Source organism: Nesoenas mayeri (genome assembly GCF_963082525.1).
Source record: "Nesoenas mayeri genome assembly, chromosome: 16".
Classification (NCBI taxonomy): Eukaryota; Metazoa; Chordata; class Aves; order Columbiformes; family Columbidae; genus Nesoenas; species Nesoenas mayeri.
This window is the reverse complement of record NC_137562.1, coordinates 8,889,358-8,913,056: the sequence shown is the minus strand read 5'-3', so window position 1 is coordinate 8,913,056 and position 23,699 is coordinate 8,889,358. Positions and strand designations below refer to the sequence as shown.

Genomic DNA, 23,699 nt, shown 5'->3' with positions numbered 1-23,699 from the left:
CAGCGGCACTGATGAATTCTAGAATTGCAACAGCTCAGATGGTCCATGCGAGCTTGTCCCTGCCTCCCACCCTCATTACATTTTAATTTCACTTTAAAGACAGTTGCTATCAGCATTGTTTGGCTACAGCTTCTGCAAAAGAAGATCAGGCTGTATTTGAACTCGGGAGGTTCCTCAGCTCAGCGCAGTTGCTGGGATATTTCCTATCATCAGTGTCATTTCTTCATATATTCTCAGATGAAAAATTAAGGTGAGATTTGCCAAAGACTTAAGTGGCCAATGGCTCAATATATTCTCCAAAGAATCTGCTCTAAGCTCAGCCATTCTGAAAATCTGTTACTTACGTTTCAGTGTATGGACAGTGGGTCAGATTCTCAGCTCCCTGTCCCTACTGCAGCTTTCAGATCTGTGCCAATTACACTTACACCAGTCCACCAGTTATTGATTAATCAGTGTTGGTTTAAAGCATAAACATACACAAGTGTTCTCCATAGGGATGTTAAGCAAATTATGCTTTAAAAAATTTCATATATATATATATATATATAATAGCAACAGCTAAAAGAATAGTTAAAGTCAAGTGATGTGACAGGTCGTAAAAAAAATCTGAAAGTATAATCAAGTAAGTTTAGTATCAGAGAGCATATGGTAAAAAGATCTTGTAAGAGAATCCTTAATATTACAGTGGGCTTCACACAGTGATGAACATCATCTCCTCTGTAGAGTCTGGCATGGACGGATTCAAGAAGAAGCTGCTAATTTTCAGAAATGTTGCTCCTCATAATGATTGAAGATGAGGTTTTGTGAGTTATGTTGAGAATTATTGGCAAGGGTTAGGTGATTTCCCACTGGTGCTAGAGGGAAAACATTGCTTGCAAATTACCAGCATTTGTCAGCACTAATACCACATCCCCCAGCCGCCGAACCTGTCAACATTAATAGGTGTCTTTACAGCAAAAAGGGGTGACAATAGTCAGACCTGATCAGACCTTGAAATGAGAAGAGGAACATGATACAAAGAATAAAGAAATGGAAATGTGCTTGCAGTGCCGCCTGCCTCAGCTCCAGCATCCCGCCCGTAGCTGTGTGGGTGGCACTGCTCACCACCCGCTGCCAATTAGCACATTTGCTTCCCTGTTTGCTCTCCTTCCCATCTCTCTTTCATTTGCCAGATAGATTTCGTTAAAGCCTCTTCCATCCTCTCTCCTTCCAGTGACTGCTCTGTTATCACCCTATCTATCTTCAGCACAGCATTTCTTTTTCCAAAAAGCAGATGCAAGATGCTGATGCAAGATGCTTTCCCAAGAAGAAAATGCAAGATGCTAGTTCAAGATGCAAGGTGCTAATGCAAGAAGCAAATGCAAGATGCTTTCCCAAGAAGGAAATGCAAGATTCAAGGCAGGAAATACAGCCCATGAAACTGGGAACACAACTCAGCCTTGTCCCTAAGTTAACACACTGATTTGTGGTTTGGTACAGCCGTATCCCACCAAGGAAAACATACAAAATACAGACATCTGCTCTCCTGAGCCTTTCAGCACCAGAGGTAGCATTAATTTAGGTCGGCCACAACCAGAGATAAAAATAATTTCCATTTGACTCGTCCTTCTGTCAAACTGAATAAAATATAGTTCACTTATTCACCTCGCCCGGCCCCTTGGTGATTAACGTTAGTAAATGCAATCAGCCCGTGGCCACATCGTCACTCGCCATTAATGCGAAAATGGGGGAGGGCCTCGGCCACTATCAGCACAAAAAGAGAGGCTTACCTTTTAATGTGCTCATTCTTCACATGGCTGCTGGTGATAAAAAAGCCATCAAAACAGCTGGACGGGCCAGCCCAGACAGAGATAGGGGATTTCTGCTGATTTCTCGGGGAAAACAAAAAAAGCACATGCAATGAGCACGATGCACATCAGCAGCAGTTACCACTCACGGAGCAACCCAGGCTCTGGCAGGGCCCCAGGGAGCTGTAAGCTCAGCTTTGCTAATTCTGGTTTTGTCTGTGCTGCTCCCTGCTGCAATACAGCTGCTCCACCCAGAGCAGGGGATGAGTTTCCCAAGCGGGTCCCACCGCAGGTCATGTCGAGAAGTCCGACACTTTGAAAAAGCACAAAAAAGGGTCACCACTGGCACACGATGCCCAGGAATGCTGCTGAAGTCTGGCTCGCTTGCATGCCCCACCATCAGCCAAAGCTCTTTTTCCTGGAGGCAGGATTATTAGTACTTCAGACTGGTATTTTTAGCAGTTTTTCCTGCCGTTGCAGATGGCTAATACACCATGAAGTGCAGAATGGAAGGCCCAGGCTCATTTTCCCCTCTGAGCACCAGCAGTTAAGGGCAGGCTGACCACATGGCTCTCCTTGGCATATCTCTGCTCAGACAACTTTGAGTACAGATGCAAATGCTGATTCCGCCAAACACCTGCATCTAAAGGGCCAAACCCCCATTGACCGCAAAACAATTTGCATCTGAGTGTTTGGTCCTTGGATTGTAAAAACACCTGATGCTGTCATCACCAAGCTATGAAAATATGAAAAGGAGTATCAGGCTTAATGTTAAATATCTCATTCTACCCCTGCCTGTGATATCATAGTTCTGGGGCACACACCATCCACACATGATACATCTGGGTAATCTAAGAATTAGAAATCTGGTCTTTAGCAACCTCATTCACCCCCTGTGACAATGGATGAAATGATACAAGGTTGTTTCCCCCTGGAACTGGACCGCGGGTGTCTCTGTGCAGCAGGATGGCTTGAAAAACTTCATGCAGAATCTCAGCCCATATTTTGAAGATTTTTCCTTAAAAATATTTTCTGTGATCCCTACTTGGGCAACACAGGTTGTTGTTTTAAGGCAGCTGAATTCATTATTATTCTCAGATAACGTTGCATGCTCCAATACCTTTTTTTTTTCCTTTCTTTCACTACACCCTCCTCTTTGGCAAATAGGACTCCCAAGTTCCTTCTGATCACTAATAACATGGGCTTTCATACCTTCTTGGAACAAGTGAAATCTCTTTGACGTCTTAACTTTGCACAAATAGATTTTAATGAGGGAATATCACCTTGCCTTGAGCTAACTCTCTTCCTTTGCTCTTCCAAGGTTTTTGCAGTCATTTCCCTACAACTTACAGAACATTAAAGTTCAGCCAAGTGTTTGAACACTGCATACCATTTCCCATGGAACTTTGTTTATTCTCTTCAGACTGTCACAGGAGGGACACGCTTTCAAAGATATGATGTAAATCAGGCAAAGGAAGAACATCCTCTGCAACCCTCCATTGTCCTGACATGGGCTTTCATGTCTGCTTGGGGTACTGCACACAAAAGCACTTCCCATTGGGTGACAACCTGGGTGATGCTACTCATATAAATAAGGCTCTGAAGTGATGGTGCACTCACAAGGGCTGTGGAAAGTCTTCAGTATAACTTTAGTAACATGCACTTGTTGAAGGGATGGTGAGACCACAATAGATGTGGAAGATAATACCAAGCTACTTGCCAAAGGGTGGATCAGTTCACGTTCAAACTCATCGTAGACTTTATGAAGACAATAGCCAGAGTGGACATCAACATCCAAGTTCTGAAATCAGAAAAGGATATGAATCTGGAGTTAGGAAATATTGATCCTGCTGTCAAATTCCTCTTCATGCTCCTCCCAGAGCACAAAGTTGAGACACCAGACTGAGAAGCCAGACGTTTCCCATGCTGTCACTTCGAGAAAGGTTCCCAGCACAGAGGGACACCAAAGGATGGACTTTTCAGAACAGTTGCCCTCTGGAGTGGAGCAAAGTGTTGCTGTGACACGTGGCAGAGCACTGGCATCCTGGGCAGATGCTCACTGAACCCATGAGTGGGATTCAGCTGTCCCCTTTGCTGCTAATTTACTGTAATTAAACCATATGTAAAATTCTTTCACTCTGTCACAAGCAGAGACCTTCTGCTGCCCATATGCCAGAAAGACAAATGAAGGGCAAGGCTCACATGAAGAAAGTAAAACTTCAGCTTCTTGATTAAGGAACAGTAAAGACACTTTCCATAAAGATGTCTGCTGGTGCTCAGGTAATATTTTGATATATGAGACCCACCATGAGACACAAGGAGTCCCCAAGAACAGTCAAGAAACAGTCAGTGACCACAGACTCTGGGTCTCCAGTTCCCCTCCTGCTAGAAATGGGGTGTCATCAGCATCAGGTCTTATCCCTGGCACAGGTTAGTGCTGCTCAGGGCTTGCTCACCCCCCAGGCTTACACCCACATGTAAGGACATAGCAGCTGGGGGAAGCTGGGTGGTCACCACTGAAAGGATAAGAAGCAATGGGCACAAATTGAAACACAGGAAATGCTCTTTAAATGTATGGGGGAAAAAAAATTACCATGAGGGTGAAGTTCAAGAACCATTTGCCCAGAAGGATTGTGGAGTCCCCATTCTTGGAGATGTTCCAAACGTGAGTGGACACAGTCTTGAGGACCAGGTGGCCCTGCCTGAGCAGGGAGGGTGGACTAGATGATCTCCAGAGGTCTCTGCCACCTCAACCATCCTGTAAGTCTGTGAGATTAATTCATGCAGCTATGGAATATGGAGAGGGAGCCTGAATTTTGAACACTTCGACCTGTCAAAGCTGAAATTATTCCAATTTCTTAAAATACAGGTTCTCAGTTATAGACAAATTATTTCTGCAGACTTGCCAGACAGGAGAGATGAATATTTTGTTGTTGTTCATCTAACTGCCCTTCAACAGGTGCAAAAACAAAAACACAAGTAAGCCCAAACCTTTCACAGAAGCTGCAGTAAATTGTTAGTTGATGTGGTTTTTTTAAATTGTAAATATATAAATAAGAGCAAGAATCTGGAGTTTAGTGCAATAGAAACAGAAAGCTGATTCAGCAGAACAAGGCATAGTCATAAAAGATTTATTACGCTTTATCAGCAATATCCACAGTCTTTCTGTGATTAGAGTTGCATTGTGTGTAATTATCTTATAGAAATTCTGCTCTTTGATGTGCTTTATCCTCCATGCTGAAATACAGTTCAATTCTAGTGGGTTTTCATGGTTGACTGGAATTTACATTAATTCCTCTGGGCCTGCAGGGCCAGCCTGGTCTGTCACTAGCAAGCTCTTCATAAATATTCATATATATTCATAAATATATATATATATATTCTGTAAAGCCCTCGACACTCTGACCCAAAAATAAGGGAAAACAAAGAGTCTGACTTCCCAGAAATGATCTTTGATTAGTGTTCCATGGTCCAGCCTATCCTCCTTTTTACCATGAATTAGAGAATGATTGAAATGTTTACAGTAATTTGCAAGCAGAGGTTACACTCTCCTTTTAATTTAAAATGTCCAAGCAAATTGAGGGAATTATTTCATCTCAGTTCATTAGACTTGATTTTTCTCGATCAGAAAAATGTGCTCTTTTCATTTTGCTTTTTAAAGTTCACTGATTTTTTTCCTTACCCCCTATGCCCATTAATGGTTGCTATCAGCCAGGAAAACTACAGGTGTTTGCAGGCTAACCTGTCTAAGATACAAATGCTTAAAACTACCTTGCTTGTGTACCTGATTGTGCTTTTGTGAGTTTCAGCATGGGGGAAGTAATCACCTTCAACGGGAGCAGAATCAATTTTCTGAATAATCACTTAATCCTTGGGAGATGCTCAGCACCAGGCAGGAAGGAAAGAAGAATGGAAAGCAATGGGGGAGAGATGTTCACAGAGTTTGTGGTTTTTCATAAACAAAGCTCATTTTCCTCCCATGTTTGATAACTAAATGGAAGCTATTCTGATTAAACATGTCCAAATCACTCTCAGAATTGTAACTCTGTGCCATTTCGGGCAGCAGATACAGTTAAAGTGAATGCAGAAGATGTAATTATGTCTGTTTTGCATGAATCTCACCTCTGTCACCTACCTACAGGTGTTATTCTGCAGATATGATTTGGTTTTTGATTCAGTATCTGATATTAGAAGAGATGGAACCTAATCACTTTTTTAAATTTAGAGGTGGGAAAAAACACAGAGCTAATGAGCAGAATCCATTGTTGCAAATTGAAAGACCAAGCCACCGGTGGGTCTGACGACTTCCCAGACCTAGAGAAGTAATGGAAAACCAATGAAACCACAGAAACCAACCCATGTCATCAATTCCACAGTCAAATCTCACCATCAGGAACACATGCTCAAACTTTTATAATTACAGGGAACACTTCATCATCAACTCATTGACTTCTAAAGTGTACATGGAATTAGGTCAGACTCCAGGTCAGTTCAAGGAGAGAATAACATCCTCCATTACCAACCTAACCTGATCCTCACCTCTTTCCTTCCAGCCCTCTGGGTTCCTGATGTTCTTTTCAGCTCTTCCTACAACAGGTTTCCTGAACTACACAAAATCATCAACACCCAGATAATTAATTGGTGGGGGTGGTGGTGTTGGCAAGATCTTGACTTGCTTGTGGGAGAGGGAATTATAAATCCCATTTCCTAACGGAGCATCCACACTGCTTCTGGAAACATGAGAGGTGATGGAAGGAAAAGATATTCCAGGTTCTCCACTGTTAATTTATCTGAATGGAAGTGGGATTGAGCAGGTTTGACACGACGGTGCAGGCAGGTTTCGGGAGAACAGACACCAGCACAAACTTTCTGTGCTGTCAGAAGAGAGGGAGAGATGAAATCAATACATTTGGGTAAGAATTGAAACAAGTTAAGAGCTGCATGCTTATTAGCTCCTCACAGCAAAATAATCTGCCATTGAAAGCAGACAGGGAAGAATATCAGAATGACTGTAATGGAACACAGATTGGTTTAATGCTATCAGAAACTCTTTTGAAGGCAGCTGTGTAGCTTAGAGCAGGTGGGTGCAACTCAACGGGGAAGACTATCTCTAGGTAGAGACTTTGTTAAAGAGAAAAAAAAAAGAGGGGGAGGGAGAAATTGAAATTCTGTTGTCAAGTAACATCACGGTTTAATTTCATGGCACATTATGACAATCTGGTCTGTAAGGCACTCCCAGTGTGCGGCTGCAGAGCTGCTGTATTACAGCTTCTGCTCGCAAAGCCGATGGGCCCGAGAGACCTGCAGCCCTCAGCTAATTGTAAACCCGATTAAATAGCAGTGTGAAGAAGTTTGATTAATTCAATCTATCTCCATGCATCAAGACCAGAACCAGACGTGGCACAAGCCCCAAATCTTTGGAGTATCAAGTTCTTTGTTCTTTGTGTTTAAAATAAAAAAATAAAAAAAAAAAAAAAAAGAAGGGAAGCATAGGAAAATAATGAAATGATAACATTATGATGAACTATAAGTGACAATTCTACGTTTCCTCATAGAAAATCTGCAGCATTTCTGCCTTTAAAAAAATAATGCATAAAAAACATTTCAATTAGCATCTTTATGCGCTTACCCAGATAAATTACCATACTAATAAACTTCTGATAGACTTTCAGGGGCTGCTTAACCAAGGGCCTCTGATCCAGCTGAATTCATGGTCTCTTGGACAGGAAGGATTTGGACTTGATTAATTTTAGTTGTTTCAATTGCAATGAAACTATCGATTGTTCTCATTCTTCTAAGTGCATGTGAGATAGAGAAAGAAGATGTGAAGAGAGAATATCGCTGTTAACATGGCTGGTCTGATGGACCTTTTGGAAACCACAGCATGCAGAGCACCCTGCACCAAGCAGCACAATTTTGTGCCATTCCACTTCAATCCATTCAATTCAATTATTTTACACGACTACAAATGCTTGACATATTGCCTTCCACTTCCTAAACCACTGTAAGACTGGCAAACAGTATATACAACTTACGAAGTCATGCGTTGGAAGAGCAATTTTGACCAAGAATAGTACAACTATTTTTAGGGGACATTTTTACTCTGCATTTTCCTATTTGAAGACAACTGCAGCTGCACATGTTTTAAGTTTTTGGGTCTTTTTCCCCATTTGACAGGGTCTTCACCCTTCATACATTTCCAGTACAGAAGGAATTGAGGGATTTTCCCATGCTCAATTTGCAGGGAAAAGAGAGAGAACTAGTCAAGTTGCTCTTTGCAGTTTTTATTAGTCTCTTACTACCTACAGAAACTTACACAGGAAAGTGTTCAGGAGCAAGATAGTAATTTCTGTGTCTCATGAAGCGATCTACAAACCTGTGTCTAACACTCCCTTTCACTCTTACAGCTCACTGCACGTGAAGTGGTTTAGTTCCTACTGCATCACATGTTAACAGTATGGCTTCTAATAACACCGGTAACGTGGCTATACAAAGATTAATATTAGATTATTTCTGTTATTCATCAGTATCACGGTTGGACAGAATCCTCTTAAATCTACCTAAAGTGGCTTCCCATGGATGCTAGTGCTACCACTAAAAAAATAATATATTATGCATACATGTATAGCTTTGCAGCTACCCACCGGCTGCTTTTTGTATACGATTATAAAATACCTGCATGACCCCCCTAAATTGAATATGATTTGATGGCAGAAGCTGAGCAACTGCAGTACTCAGAAGTCTTAAATATTTCAGAACCCTTCTCCCTCCTCTTCCTTTTCTCCCCCACTAGCGAACATAGAGGACTTCCCAGGCCCCACCACACTCCTGGAATGCATTCTCTCAAAAAACCCACTGAACCTCAAATCATTATTCCATGGTGAGAAAAGCAGTGAACAGTAGAAAATGACAGTTTACCCAAATGGAGGTGAAAATGCACTTTCTCCTGTACTTAAGAGAAATAACAGCTTTCAGCAAAGATCTAAATCCTAGCAACAAGCACTACATAAATGCAAAAAGGTCATCTCTTTGTTAGAGAAAGGTTACTTTGCTGAACACATACTTAAAAAAAAAAATTAGTCTACCAAAGGAAATTAAGCTTGTTAACATTTCTGTTGTATTTGCACATGAAGAGAACAGATCTTTGCACCCTCAGCACAAGAATGAGAAGGAAGTTTGGTTATGATGAACAATTTTCTCTGAGAGATAGAAGAAAGAGAATCAAAGATGTGTTTTAAATAAATGACTATTTAAAAACAGAACTTGGGCTCTGCTGAGTGAAGCATGAGTTGTCAGCTGTGAATTCACCTGGATAGCAATAAAAAGGGACTTTACCCGCCTTGCTAGAAACAGCCAGAACCATGAGTGTTCCCACACTTTGTTGTGCAACTTGTTCCTTATCCTTCTCCTCTAGCCAGATGAGTCTCTGCCCTCATTTAAGAATGCTTGGGATAAAATTCTGGTTCCACAAAGGCCACAGCAAAACCCCCTTTGCCTTCAAAAGAGAGAGAGGACCCCCAAAGTTTGGGAGATGTCAGGCTCCAAAGACAGGAACTTTCTGTTTGAACAGACAAGCAGGCACGGGGTGTGGAGAGAAACAAAGGCACAGAAGGCTGATCTGTGTAAATCCTTATTAAACAGGAAAGTACATAATATGTCTAATTTTACTCCTGGTCAATAAAGAAGCTCTGCAAGCCAGGTTGGGTAAGCCGCCATTCAGAAAGAATCATCCCAAGGAACAGGGAGGAATAAGATGATGATGCCAAATGTTGAGGGGACAAAAGAGGGAATATACAGCAGAAAGTCTCTCAGAAATACCCAGAAAGTCTTGGTCCTTCAAAGCACACCAAGGAGAATACAATAACTTGTGGGCTCCATGAAACAGTGACTCCAAAACACTTGAGCCCAACACAGAAGGATGCTGGTGGGGAAACTGAAACAAGGAAATGTCCACAGAGCTTACTATCCTGGTCTAGATCCAATTAATTCTTATGTGATTCAGTACAACATCATCTTCCCTTGGCCAAGTTCCAATCTCCAAGGGAACAACTGTTTAGAAATGGTCTAGGCTGCTTCTCCAGCTCTCTTCTTGTCTTAGGTGAAACTGCCCCATTGAAATCCATTGGAAAGTCCTGTTGACTTTATTGGGAGCAAGGATTACTTTGTTTTCTGGGGAAATAGAAACAGTTCCCTTCAGAGCCATTAAAAAATGGAGGATAGAAATCTCTGGTCAATAGGAAGCTAAGCTTAGGAAAATAAAAATACAATTCCATGTCACCTTGGAAAGATCAACATCATTTATCTTGTGATGTTTGTTCAGCAGAACAACAACTGCATTTGTGCTTTTAAAGGGAAATGAAAAGAGAAAGTAGCAGGAGGGGGGAGTGGGGAAGATCTGAGCACAGGAATGTACTGCCACTCCAGCCTGCTATCATTAAACCACATCAGAACTTCATAATCATGATGTTTAATTAAACAACAGAGGCATGGGTTTATGCATTAATAATGAGGCCTAGCACTTTAGCATGTCAGGCTAAATACAGTTTTAAATTAATAATGTAGCACCACAGCATTAGTGAGAAAATGAAATCTTATTAACAACTTAATAAAGTCCCTTATTTGCTAAAGTTCTAGCTCTCAGGGAACAGTGTTATAGCAAAGCATTTGTGTCCCTTAAGGGGGCAGATGGGAGGAGGTGCTGCTTTCTCACACCCTCCATAATCCTATTATATATAGCTAGCATAGTCACTAAGTATTGCCTGGTGTCTGCCAAATAATGCCGTATGTTGCTTCTAAACCTAGGTGTGATGTGCTGGATAATCTGCACACACTCTTTTTATACATGCAGGAAGGGCATTTGCTCTCTTTTTGCTATTATTGTACCATCTTATCAGGTAACACTGAAGAACATTGATGGGACTCTAGCACTATCAACAATATCAGCACTTTACAATCATCTGTGTCTGATCCTCTCAGGTCCCAGGACTGCAAACACTGCTATTTTGAAGATGAGGCACAGCTGAGAGCAGGAGGAACAACAGAAAGCAGTTCATTGACTGCGGCTTCCAGGGTTACCACCCATCAGCTGATCCCTAATAATCATCTATATGAGTGTTCTTGGACCACTCTCCAACTCCGGGTGTTTTATTTTCAGAACAGGCTGAGAATGCACATGATTAGGTTCTCCAGCTCTGCTGACAGGCACTCACTTGTTAAGCCACAGAAGCTCTAGCACTTTATAACCAGGTTTTCACAAGCCTTTGGCTTCCTGACTCCCACTGATTTAAAGGCCCTGGGCCGCCTCAGACACCCAGTGAATTGGTAAAAGACTAAAGCTTGGAACCTCATCTGCTCAGCCCTTCAGCAGAACCTGAAGCCCAGGGCCAGGTTTCCATTTGCCCATGTGTTTGGCACAAATTTATCTCCAAAATTCCCTTAAATCCAGAGAAAGAATTATTTTCCCCCTCCTCTACCAGCGGTCATCACTTCTACCATCCAAGTAAGGGCTGTCTCTCCACAGGCTTGTCCATCTATCTTGAAAGTCCCACCTGGGCTTTCTTTGCTGAGGAAACAAAGAACAGGCTGCAAGACCATCATGAAATGAGTAACTTGGAGTCAAGTTCCAAAGCCAATGAGCTGATTTCGAATGGTTAAGCATTAAGACCACAAAGAACTGACAGCAGCAAAGTCACAACCAGCCACAGGCCACTAAATTCAAGGGAGGTCATAAAAAAGAAGACTAATAGAGATAGGAACAGATGAGGTATATCCAGCGATGAGACTGTCAAATAAAAGCTTCTTTGGGATGTAAAACACTGATCATACATCTTGTGCAGCTTGAAAGCTGTTAGATTAGAATGGAAACCAGCCAGCAACACTGCTGGGAGTAGAGAAAAGCTGTGGGGCAAATCCTGCCTTGGGTTATACTCATGGGACCCCAGAGCTATTTCCTCCATCTTCCTCTGTTTTCTCCACTCCCTAACTATGCTCTGAATTTGTTGGACAATGTACCAACATAAATAACTTTTTTGAGTGTTGGGAGAGAATGTGAGTCATGCGAGGCAGATGCATATACACTTCTACAGCCTTTGGATGAGACTCAAGCAAGCCCCCATCTCATGGTAACAACTCCCTTAGAAAAGAATGGTCTTCCATATTAAGTGCCTCCAAACTTTCATTTGCATCTTGTGAACAGAGAGAATGAGAAGTGGAGTAGAGGTGGAATAACTGTTGTTCTCATAGGAGAGCAGATTTTCTTGCAAACCCTGTGCTCATTATTAGTCCAGATCTGCCTGTCTGTTCCTCTCCTGCTTCAGAGACCCAAGGACATGAGTTTCACTTGGGAGCCAGAGTTCATGGGAAGTAGCAGCTTGTGCAATGTTTGGGCAAGCGAAGCGTCTAGGACATAAAATTCATCTTGGTGTGCCTTGTCTTCCATCTCTTGTGTTAAATAATAAATAGTCACCTAATGGAACTGAATCTAACTGCAGGATGCAGCGTAAGTGAAGCCAGAGCAGACCTGCATCTTCCCCCTTACTTCATCATCAGTGAGTAAATGGGTCACTGGTGAATGGGATCTAAGTAAATCTCCATCCTTTTTATTCTGTCTTTATAGTTAACCTACTGCAATGGGATGTGGCTAAACCTCAAACACCTCTGCTACAAAATGCTAAACAGAATTAGACATGATCTCACTAAAATCTCTTATGTTTCTACTCTGAGCTCAAGAAAACTCGAGGAAACAAACTTTTTCATTCTAGAAATCCTTCATTTGCTTTTTAATTGCGCAGTGGGATGTCTTGGGATCTGGTCTTTTTCTTCCCCCCCCCCCCTTTTTTTTTTAATTTTCTATTTATTAATATTTAATCTCCACACAGTGCAGAAGAAAATCACTTCTGCAATAACATCAGAATGGAAGGGTTAGAAATCAATAGCCAGGCTCTCACAAGACACATTCAATCCCTTCTTAATCCATTTTCAACAGCTCCCCTGTCTTATTAGAACAGCCAAGTTTTCCCACACTCGTTAGGTTGGGATATTCACCTTGCAGGAGGGAACTGAAAGCACACAGAGAACCAGAAACCTCCTGAAAGGCAGGAAAGAGAACAGAGCATTTGTCTTTGGGAGAGAAGTCTAAACTTTATTCTGAACCCAAAGCCCTACTCTAAAAACCTTCTGCTAGAAAGCCTGGGTTCAGAATAAGTTTCTGTGAAACCCGACACATCCTGCACACACTGTCAGCCCTGACCCACGCTGGAACATCTTTCCATTGCAGTTTTTCTTCAAGGCCATCTGTCACATCCCATCACCTTCTGTAGTGCATGGGGCCGTTCTGCGGAGTGGGAAGCGCCAAACGGGCACACGCGGTGGGACCAGCCGTTGTCTTAGAAAGCCACTTGGCAGAAGAATCCTCTGCACCTTCCTTAATGCCTCCAAGGCTCAAGGATTTAACAACAGGGACTTATGATTACGCTTGAGCGCAGAAAGAAAAGCCCGAGATTGCCAGCCTGAACCAACCCGACCGCGCAACCTACATTCGCAGCGCACATCCCCGGCTGGCTCCGAGTTCGGGTGCTGCAAAGCCCGGCTTTGCCAGCAGAGGGACCTGCAGACCAGAGCATCACTCGTTCCGTCCTGAAACAGGCACCCAACTGGCAGCTACACAGTCCTTCTTCTCTCCTGCCTGTTAAAGAGAGGTGTCAGGCACCTCTGCCAGTGCTTTTGACCAAGTGGGTGATGGTTGGTTTGGTTGTTGAGGTTTTGGGGGGAGGGAGAAAGGGATGCTGCTAAAGGCAACCATTCAAACAGGAAAACAACTGAAAACTGCTTGCTGTATTAAAAAAATAATCCTGTGAATCTTTATATATATCTTCTTGCTGCCACCTAGTGAAGGGGAAAAAGTATGACTGAGTGACATAAGCACAGCAAAACCTATCCCAGTTAAACAAACTCTTACTTTGGAGAAACTGCCTCAAAATAACCTTCAAAGTGCCCGAAGTTCAGTTCCTTCCCTGCTGGAAAGTCTCCTTCAGAAAGCACCCTGCTAGGTCCTGGAAGGGACAGCTACTGATGGAGGCCTCACTTCATCCTTGTATCTGAAAAGCAACACAATATTGAGCATTTTGTTGTACTGAAACTCCTTAGGGTGCTTTTATAAGCTGCAGGAATTGTTGTGGGTTTTGCAGGATCAGATAGTAAAAGAATCTTTCACTGTCTTTCATTTTATCATGAATATGTAATTAGTATAGCCACTATGGCAGAGAGGATCATAAGCACAGACTCTTTACACATCTGCCTAATTTCTCAGGCAGGTGCCTTAGCCAAAAGATCTTCCTTCCCTGAAATAAAAATGGTATGTTCCTGCCTCCTTCGGGATTTTTTGAGAGGGAGTCTCAGCTGTGTGATAGACAAGTGACAGACAAGAAGTCAGCAGAAACACTAACACTTCAGCAGCTCCAGTTCTTGTTACACTCCTGTCATGCTTCCAGGGAACAGCCATGACCTCGAGATGGTCCAGATCTACACACTCAGAGAAGGGAACGGAGCTGGTGGGGTGCTGGAGCACAAGTGTGACGGGAGCGGCTGAGGGACCTGGGGGGTTCAGCTGGAGAACAGGAGCTGAGGGGAGACCTGAGCTCTGAACTGCCTGAAAGGAGCTTGGAGCCAGGGGGGGTCGGGCTCTGCTCCCAAGAAACAAGCTCAAGAACCAGAGGAAACAGACTCAAGTTGCACCAGGGGAGGTTGAGGTTAGATCTTGGGAACAATTTCTTCCTGGAAAGGGCTGTGGGGCATTGGAACAGGCTGCCCAGGGCAGTGGTGGAATCACCATCCCTGGAGGGGTTGAATAGATGCGTAGAGGTGGTGCTTAGGAATGTGGTTTTGAAGTGGACTTGGCAGTGTGGGGCTAATGGTTGGAATCGATGATCTTAAAGGTCTTTTCCAACCTAAAATATTATATTATTATATTATTCCAGGATTTTATGATTTCATAATTCCATGACTGCCAGCCTTGCTGCAGTGACAGGGTTGCATTCACAGGCCAGGGACCCAAAACCCGAGACTCGTAAGCGCACATGGGTCCTATTGTTCCTGTTAGCTTTTGGGGTGATGTCTGATTTTTTGGCGCTTTGCCTCCCCGGGCCGCGATGCCGAGCGGGGCAGGAGGAGCCGCTGAGCTGCGGGGCTCGGAGCAGCCGGTCGGTAGGTGTCAGTCTGGGACCGTCACAGCGCCCACCGCTCCGGGCTGCAGTTCCTCGGGGGGGCTGCCAGACCCCCCCCCGCCTCACCAAAACCAGAGCATAGTGATCTCTCTTAAACCTCCTTCCTTCTCAGCTTTTCAAGACATTTTCCCTTTGTTCGACTTTTAATATCCAAATCTAGCTGCTGGGGATGGAGACTGCATTTCTCACGGTTGCCTCCTCCTCTTTTCTGATGGGAAAAAAAAATCTGTCTGTGAATTTGTTCCTCAGTCGAAAATGCTGCTATCCAGCAAAGCAACTGAAGTTTTTAAAGGAATGCAGCAGTCTTTGCAATTAACTTTCTTATATACACAGAAAGGGCTGTCGGGCATTGGAACAGGCTGCCCAAGGCAGTGGTGGAGTCACCATCCCTGGAGGGGTTTAAAAAGTGTTTAGGTTAGGTTCTCAGGGACATGGTTTAGTGCTAGAGTTAAGTTATGGTTGGACTCGATGATCCTGAGGGTCTCTTCCAACTGAAATGATTCTATGATTCTATAATAATAGGTCCCTGGGGTCTTTTGTCTACATGGGACATGTAACATGGCTCTGAGTAAAGGTTTGTGCTTCATAGCTCAGTCCTATCTCATCCTGGTCCTCTAGATATGCAGGCAGAAGGCACTGACATCATTTCATTCAGGTGCATGGCTGCAAAAGTAAAACTGAAATTGAAGAAAAGATTTATTTCTTTTGATGCTTTTCTCCCTCTCTTCACATTGAAACTGAAATAAATTGTATTCAAGCTCTTCCTGTAGTAACAGGTGCTACAACCTCCAAGCTGCAGCTGGGAGCTGTAGTCCTGGAATAGCCCCAACAACAAGTGTTTCTCTTCCTGGGCAATTTTCGCTCATCAAACTAACACAAACTCCTTGAATTTATGAAGGCAGGTGTGGGGAATGCCATAACCAGATCATTGACACTGCCTATTACTTATAAAATGTTTGTGGCTTGGAAGAGTGTTAAAGGTGTGTGTCCTGCCTTGAGGAACTCGCAGTTACAATAACTGTTATAATTGCAGTGGTAATAGTCTGCTATTCATTATTAAATATTCATACCAAGTAGTGAATATGTAAAACAGTACAAGGAAAAAACCCATTTTAAGCTGGCAAATACTCTACAGTATCTGATAAATTTAATTCCTATTGCATGTGTCCATTTTTCCCCAAGGCACCTGGAAGAGATTTTATAATATTTTCTGCCATGTTTTTCCATGTAAGTCACTCCCTTCTGCTTTTTTTTTTTCCTCTTCCTTGGTTGTTGGTCTAGTCTGTGACGTCAAAAACCAAATCAGATTATTCCATTTCTCAGTTTGCAGTAAGAAACCAGGTTGAATAGTTTCAAAGATGTATATTCATAGTTGAAATTTGAGGAAGAATTCCAAAACAAATTCTTCCATGTGCATTTTTTGGTAGCACATTGAATCTGTTTTGACTTCAGTTTTATACAGGATTTCTCCCAGTTTTGCATTTTGGAATTACATATAAAGCAGCAAATCCTTCTGCTCTGTTTTCTTGTAGTTGATATATCTCCCAAGCTGCCTTTCACTGTTGAAATAACCCTTGAAGAACATCTCTGTTTATTAAACCACTAGAGAGCCTGTGTGAAAAGTGTTTACTTTTAATTTCCAGCCCACTGCTGCTCCTGGCATTACCCTTGTTAGACGCATATGACATACCTAAAAAGCCAGTGCTACTTGTAACATATCTTTACAAACAGAATTCCTACAATATTATAACACCACTAGTCCTTCTCATTGCAAGATTTCAACACATTAGGAAAAAAGGTAAATCATTTTTAGCAGGGGACAGTCCTGCTTTTAGCAATCTCTGATCATCTTTCTTATGGGAACAATTTATGCCAGTGATAATTGTTTAGTGCCTCACTCCCTTTGTCTGTTACCACTTGAAGTGTAGGACTGATTCTAGAGATGAGCAAAAGTTATGCTGTGCTCACCTATATTTGAAAGTCACCATGAACATATACAGTGATCTGTCCCAGGAGTAGTTACGTTAATTCTCGTAAAACAATTAAGTAACTAAAACCAGTAATCGATCTTCATGGTCTGATAAGCCTGATAAGGGCAGCAAAAAAGGAGACATGATAATATTGTAACATGTTCAGACACTGTAGGTGAGATAAGAGAAGATCAGTGAAAAGTACAATGCTCAAACCTTGTACATCCTCTGATGGCCAGGCTGGGACAGCAGGTAGTTTAATGTGTTCCACCACTCCAAAATGCAGAACCACGACCTTCCAGACACACATTTCTGGAGCAGGGAGCAGCCTCATGCCAGGCAGCAGCTCTCCAGCCACGGATGCATGTGTCACCGCAAATCTCGGTGCTCTTGGCTCTGATGTGGAGAAGGAAGAGAGACAAGCTCGTCATTTCGCGTTAGCGTGCTACGTAAAGGGAGCTGATGGGAAGAGGACAAGCTAACTACGCTTTGTAGAGGGCCTGATGAAAACAACACACATTCTGGGAAAAGCCTCATGTCACCTTAACGCCCAAACTATTTACTATGGCAAATAACCTACCAGGTACATCTGTATCAACTGATTGCATCTGCCTGTAGGCAACATCCACCTATTTACATCTGTACATCAGGATACAGAATTCATCCCATCCTTCCTATCAGGCACTCAAGAGGCCTGGACCAGGCACATGCCATGCTTGGAGAAAGTCTGGAATGCCCTTACACTATCTTTATAGCAAAGCTCAGTACTAGGAAGCAGTCTCAGAAGCCTAGGGAGAAAAAAAGAAATACTAGGACGTCTTTCTGTTGCAATTAAAGACTAAGCCCTCTCTGTCATCTCAGTGCAGGAATATGGGACAAAGCACCCTGAATATCCTTCCCTTTGCAGCTCTCATCTTTGCCAATGTCTGCCTTGGATTCTCCACGGGATTTTTCAGTTGTTCAGACACTCCAGTGGTCACAGAAAGGATTCCCCCCCCAGTGTTGCTTTCTCACACACTACAGGCCATTGCGTGGAGCTGTTTGTTTCCTTTCTCAGCTTAGCATTCGATTACTGCTACTCACAACTGGGAAGGACAGAGAGTCCCTTCAGAGCTGGACTGATTCACCAAGGATCAAATTTCTTTTAGAGACACATGGAAGGAAGGAGCAAATTGAATCTCTGAAGAAAATGGAAATAGACAGAGCCTTTGCCTTGGAAATCTCTCTGTGCAACAGGTGCCTCCTCTGTCATCCCCACCTAAATCAAAGGCCCTGATCAGCAAGCCATGCCCACAGCTGTCAAGACCTTGCATGCCTTTGCCTCCCATCACAACATGTACCATGAGTGGTTCATGGTCCCATGTCTGTGGTGGGGGGGAGTGTTCCCTTCTCCAGTTTTTCCTGAGACTGATGCTAGAAAAGTCTCCAGAAAAATATTTTGCTTCCCCAATCACTTCTTTATTTGCTTTGAGGCTGATAAGGACTAAGGTCAGAGGCAGCATGAAGCAGCAGTTCAACCATCACCTTTTCTCATTACTTTTAGAAAGAGAAACGAGCAAATTCACAGGCCTGGAGCTCAGCACTGTCACCTGCTAAGAGCTGAAACTCCTCTTATGTTTCCAAAGAGTTCATACACTGCAAGCCAGAGGCTGGACTACAAAGTCACAATGCTTTCCCTGCCCTTCCAGCATCCAGGTGCAGCTTCCATTAAGTAAAGACTCTTGTTGCTGCACTGTTCATTTTCTCCTCCACTACCTTGTCCCAGCCAGCAAATACAAAATCATAGGATTGTTTTGGTTGAAAGAAACTGTCAAGATCATAGACTCCAACCATTAACCTAACTCTGGCACTAAACCATGTCCCCAAGAACCTCATCACCCCATCTTTTAAACCCCTCTAGGGATATAAGTTCTAGAAGCTCAATAGCGATTCATGTCCACCCCCGCTCACTTTCCAGACCTGTTTTGTCCTGCCGCTCCTCAGGCAGCGTCTCCTTTCACCGCAGGTGCCCACCAAGGAGTGTCTGTCGCCCCGTCGGACCCCGGGACCTCTCCGCCGGGAGCCGGGGAAGCCGCGGGGCTGCGGTGGCGGGGCCGGGGCAAGGGAAGCCGGTCACTCAGTGAGGGCAGAGCCGCTCCCCCATATCCCCCACGCCCCCCCATATCCCCCACGCCCCGCTGATTGGGCGGCGGGGGAATCCCGCCGGGCCCATCTCCGCCGATATAAGCGGCGGCGGGGCCGGTACCGCGCTCACTGCCCGCCCCCAGCCCGGGCGCAGTGGGGCCGCCTCCTCCTCTTCTTCATCCTCATCATCCTCAGCGCTGAGGCGGCGGAGTGCGGCTTCTCCCCGCCAAGGCCATGGCCGAGCTCAAGTCGCTGGGCGGTGAGACGTACCTGGCGCTGGCCCCGGGCTATGGGCCCTCGGCTTTCGCCTACGGGACCGTCCGCGGCGGTACCGAGGGTCCGCGGGGGACATACCCGGGAGGCGGCGGGACGGACTTTCACCCCGGGGCACTGGGCAAGTCGGCGGAGAGCAGCGGCGAGCAGAGCGGCGATGAGGAGGACGGCTTCGACGCCGGGGTGAAGGGCGGTGCGGGCTTCGAGCGGGAGGGCAAGCTGAAGGGGGGAGCCCTGGGCAAGAAGCCGAAGGAGCAGCGCTCGCTGCGGCTCAGCATCAACGCGCGGGAGCGACGGAGGATGCACGACCTGAACGATGCCCTGGATGGGCTGCGCTCCGTTATCCCTTACGCCCACAGCCCCTCGGTGAGGAAACTCTCCAAAATCGCTACCCTGCTCCTGGCCAAGAACTACATCCTCATGCAGGCGCAGGCTCTGGAGGAGATGCGGCGGCTGGTGGCCTATCTGAACCAGGGCCAGACGCTGAGCACCCCGTTGCCCGCCACCCTCAACCCCTTCGGACAGTCGGCCGTCTACCCGTTCGGCAGCGCAGCCTTGCCCGGCTGCCCCGAGAAATGCACTGCCTTCACAGGAGCCACCTCCGCCCTCTGCAAACACTGTAATGACAAGCCTTGACTTCTGGCTTCTTTTTGGTTTTTATTCGTTTTTTTTTTTCTTTCTTTCTTTCTTTGCACTTTTCTTTCCACTACCATCAGCCCTGGCTTCCTACCATCAGTTAAGTCTGGGTTTTCTTTTTGTTTGCTTCTCTTAAATACTTCCCTCCCTGCACCCCATTTGGAAATACTTGGCAGTTTATGTGGACCCCAAAACCATCCACTTTTCAACTTTTAGTTAACCCTCCCCACCCCAACATGTAACTTCATCTATAGAGTTATTTCCTTCCCGGCTGGTTAGTGAACTGTGAGCATAATGTTGCGTTTCTGCTTGCTCTCATCTATGAAGTTTTTGAGCAGTTTTTAAACTAAACAGTAGAAAAAGGGAGGGGGAGAGATCTGGAGATGGAAATCTCAGTGAGTTTTCTTTGGCATGATCAACCTGTGTTAAAAATAGCTTAAAAGGAGGGGGGAAGCAAAATCCAGCTGCAAAACTATGCAATGCTTCAGAATCATGTGGGGGTGTCCTGTGTAGCCTGCTGGGGTTGGACTGCACCCATGAATCCCAATGAAAATGTCATTCAGTCAGCTCATGGGAGGGGGGAAGGTCAAGGCTCTTGATAAAACAATAGATGCTTCAAAATAAGATGTGCTTTTTTCTTTTCTTAAAAAGAAAAAGGAAAAAAAAAAATAACCTCTTCTTGAACTGAGAGGAACCTGTGATTGTATGCTAATGCTTGCTTTTTGCCTGTTTCTCAGCTTGGTTAAGTTTTCCAGATGATTTTTTCCAAAGTTGTTGCTCATCATGATAAACAAAGCAAACAAAAAAAGTCACGTAACATATTTATATGTATTTATAATAAATAAAAGACATGAATAACAACTTTCTCTGTCCTACATGTCTCTAAAATGAGCTGGCAGTCAAAGCTAAAGCCCTGCTGAAGTAAAGTAAAGCAGGGATGGCCACAGCCGTCCTCTGCGGAGGAGCAGCACTGTCAAGTTAGCTGAATGATGGGAATACATGGGGGAAAGCTTGTGAACCTTCGCTCCTTATCAGCAGGGATTTGGGTTTTTTTTCTCCAGTTTCTCATGGATCGTGAACACGTACAGAAGTGTTGTTTCTGCCTGATGTTTAGAGTTAAGTAGGCAGAGATTTAGCTTGTGTATTTTGACACTTGCTGGAGGATGCTGTGCCCTGGAAGTGGTATTTGAAAGGGGTTATTGTGGCACCAAGTTTGGCTCTGAGGACACCCCTGTAAAACGTGGCAGGGAAGGAAATTGCTTAAAGACTGCTTATCCCTTTTGCTTGGTTTTCTCTTATATCTACAGCTTGACCCTAGACCTGTGCAGGGCGGGGGGGTTGGACCACTTAGTATCACAACTCAACTAATAATCTCTTGCCAAGTATTGACTGTGTAAGTACAAGTTACAAAGTGAGTGCCTCGCTGGCAAAGTTTGTGATGTTGCTCGTGTTGGTTCACTTTGGTTTATGATGTTTAAAGCTTTGGTGGCTTGCACGCTTCACTAGTCATTATATAATAATAATAATAATAATAATAATAATTGAGGCACATTCAGTGATTTCTGTTCAGATTGAAATATCCACCCAATGTCAGAGCAACCGCACAAACTGGTACAGCCGCAGCCTGAGGGGCCCGAGCTGTCCGTGCCCATTTGCGTTAGGAGTGGGGTGTAACTATTTAGGGTTATTAAACCAATTTCCATGCCTGTCGCTAGTGTTATGCTAATTTGAAAAGGACTGCCATCCCTCTAAAGCTGCTTGTCTGTGGCACTTGATTTTAATTAATACATTTCCAAAAGACTTTTTGTGTTTGGAAAACGAAGTGTGTGATTAAGCCACATTCATAAAGACATATGCTTGAAACTGGTTCCTGCTCATTTCCATTTTTATATCTTTATTTCTTCCGATGAAGCGAAAGCCAACCAAAACCACTCCTGAAGCAAAAATGACACAAAACTGCAAATCAGCAAAGGTCATTTAAAATGTTGCAGCCTGAGTTGTTGCTAGATAATATTTTTGGGGAAAAAAAAATCAGTTTAAAAGAGAATTATGATTTATAGGTAAATGCTTATTATTTCTGGTTAAAAGTATAGAAGATTGAGCAGTTGGAAATATTTTAATGGAGATTAGTTAAACTGTTAATTTTTCACCAAAACTGAAATAGCTGCAGAATTAAGTATTTAACATCTTAATATTAAATGTGAGTTTGGTTTGGTTAAAGACTTACACTAATAATAATGGAATTTATAATTGCTTCTTTCTCAAGTAATTATGGCAAAGAAAGTGGCTCACTAATTTCAGAGTCTAAAAAAGTCTTCATAGTCATAGAGAGAAGCTATTTTTGGAACAATGGTTTTTAGTACAGTGATTGTTTAATTCTTTACGTGATTTATGTATCTACCTAGAACCCTAAAAATCCACCTCAAATATTCAGAAGCCTCTTCGAGAGCCCACTTAGAATCAAACAGTCTCAGAAGGCTAAACATGGAATCTCAAATACAGAAGATAAAACCTGCATTAAATAGAATTTTGATTGTGAAAATACCCAAGCTTGAGTATCTAAGTCCTGTAACAAATCTAGGTATTAAAAACAGGAATATAGAACTTATCAAAACAGTACTAGAGGAACTTGTAAATCATTATTAAAATCAGTCTGAAAGTACATGGGTTTTTAATTCTAAAGTGAAAAGAAGTTGAATCATAACTTTTCCTGCAACGAACAAATGAACGTGAAACTAAAACAAAGTTGCCTTCTCAGTTAATCTGAAAATTCAGTCCAGTGAGATGCTTCTGGTCACCAGTGGCTTGTAGGATTTTAACTGTTCTCATATGGACTTGAAACCCGTCCTGGGACCTTCACATTTCCCCTCACCAGGAGGCAGCTATTCCAGTGTGATTTACACTTTGTTCTGAGCTGCTGCTAAAACCGCTGCCCAATACCCTTGGAAAGATGATTTGTTGGCAGGGGATAAACCAGTCTCTGATTATTGCATTTGTGTGTGTGAAGCATCGGTGCTCACCTTGCAAACGTGCGTGGTTGTCCTGGGGATCAGACCCTGTAACTTCTCATTTGTTTTGCCCCTTGTCTGGCATATGAAAAAAGAAAAAAAACAAGCTTATTTTGTGGTCCATGTGATGTTTTAAGTGTTTGCTTCCAGTTGGTGTTTCAGACAATATGAAGGGAGGACTTCAAAATGCCGAAGATCCTTTTTTCTGCTCAGATGTTCTTGTTATGGTGCTCGCTTTTTCTCCAAGAAGGATTTATGGTGTATGCTCAGATGCAACTGAAATATAGATCGTGTGTTCTAATGTACTTGTTACCCTGGTATGTTCATACTTCGAAGAAAACATAATGTCAACTTTTAATTAAAGATAAGATATTATTTTCTAACCTCATTAAGTTTTTCTTTAAACTTCAAGAGTGATCAGCATGAGGTGTCTTTAGGAAAAGATACAAAGAGCAGATGCAGCTCCACTCCCTGTTGCTTTTTTTAAGCTGTGTATTTCCAGTCACTAACCAAAACTAACATTTTACTAATAGGGACCTGAAAACTGCCATCAATTTGCATTGCATCAGTCAACATTCACTATTAGCAGGCTTGAGCTTGCAAGGTAAAATCTTGTTTAATTGAATACCGGGAAGCAACAGGTTTGAAGATGGAGAGCCCAGGAGGCTGCTATCTACTTCA

General features: G+C 43.4%; 1 protein-coding gene across 1 annotated transcript; it reads left to right on the top strand.

Moving 5' to 3' along the window:
* Positions 1-19,326: 19,326 nt before the first annotated feature.
* On the top strand, positions 19,327-20,431 carry BHLHE23 (basic helix-loop-helix family member e23). The gene has a single exon (XM_080354868.1). The coding sequence runs from the start codon at positions 19,336-19,338 to the stop codon at positions 20,008-20,010; it is 675 nt and encodes a 224-aa protein (XP_080210994.1). The 5' UTR covers positions 19,327-19,335; the 3' UTR covers positions 20,011-20,431.
* The last annotated feature ends 3,268 nt before the right edge of the window (positions 20,432-23,699 follow it).

What these genes read in the sequence shown, in the direction of transcription:
- BHLHE23 (XM_080354868.1), top strand. Translation starts at nt 19,336, where the DNA reads ATGGCCGAGCTCAAGTCGCTGGGCGGTGAGACGTACCTGGCGCTGGCC.